Raw genomic sequence first — 601 nt, forward strand, 5'->3', positions numbered from 1 at the left:
GGCCACCGCTCCCCAAAGATTATTGCAGACTCCTCCATGATCAGAGGAGAACTAAAACCTGCATTCACATGAATTCTGTTGCAGAAACCAGTTTGGGGAAAAGAGGACAGAAAGAGAGCTGGGTGTTTTCAGTTTCACTACCTGGTGCGGACGTCCAGCTTACAGCGGTTGATGATACAAGACAGCTCAAACAGGATAGGGAACCAGCCCCGAACCCAGACCCGGTCCCCTGGTGCTACGTTCATGTCGTCGCTGGTGTACTCCCTCAGCGCCTGAAAGGAGGGTTACTCTGTCAGCCTAAATATGCCAGAGAGGCAGAGCGGCGAGGCCGGGGTGAGGCTACCTGCGGCCGCTCAGACACGTATCTGGCGCAGTGCCGGATGAGGCGGATGGCCTCCATGCTGGTGTCAGGAAAGGCGGCGTTGCACACGAACTCCGACAGACACTTAACGGCATCCTGGAAGGAATCTATGGCAGCCGCAAAATGCTCCTGGAACGTGTTCACTGGGGAGAGAGGAAGCAGCTTACATCTGATCACTGATAACAGCTGACACCTGCTCATGTTTATCTATTCATAGAAATGGTCAGAGTCACATGGTGT

The 601-nt window shown here is 53.7% G+C and overlaps 1 protein-coding gene across 1 annotated transcript in view; it reads right to left on the reverse strand.

Moving 5' to 3' along the window:
- Window positions 1–601, reverse strand: part of LOC107102472 (brefeldin A-inhibited guanine nucleotide-exchange protein 2-like) — a 43828-nt gene that overhangs the window by 12459 nt on the left and 30768 nt on the right. Inside the window, exons 27-28 of the mRNA XM_015401797.1 lie at window positions 344–504; window positions 142–272 (exon numbers count right to left, since the gene is read on the reverse strand). Of these exons, the coding sequence (XP_015257283.1) occupies window positions 142–272; window positions 344–504 (292 nt within the window). The remainder of the gene's footprint in view (window positions 1–141; window positions 273–343; window positions 505–601) is intronic.

This window comes from Cyprinodon variegatus, unplaced genomic scaffold (assembly GCF_000732505.1).
Source record: "Cyprinodon variegatus isolate N-32 unplaced genomic scaffold, C_variegatus-1.0 Scaffold1260, whole genome shotgun sequence".
NCBI classification, from domain to species: domain Eukaryota; kingdom Metazoa; phylum Chordata; class Actinopteri; order Cyprinodontiformes; family Cyprinodontidae; genus Cyprinodon; species Cyprinodon variegatus.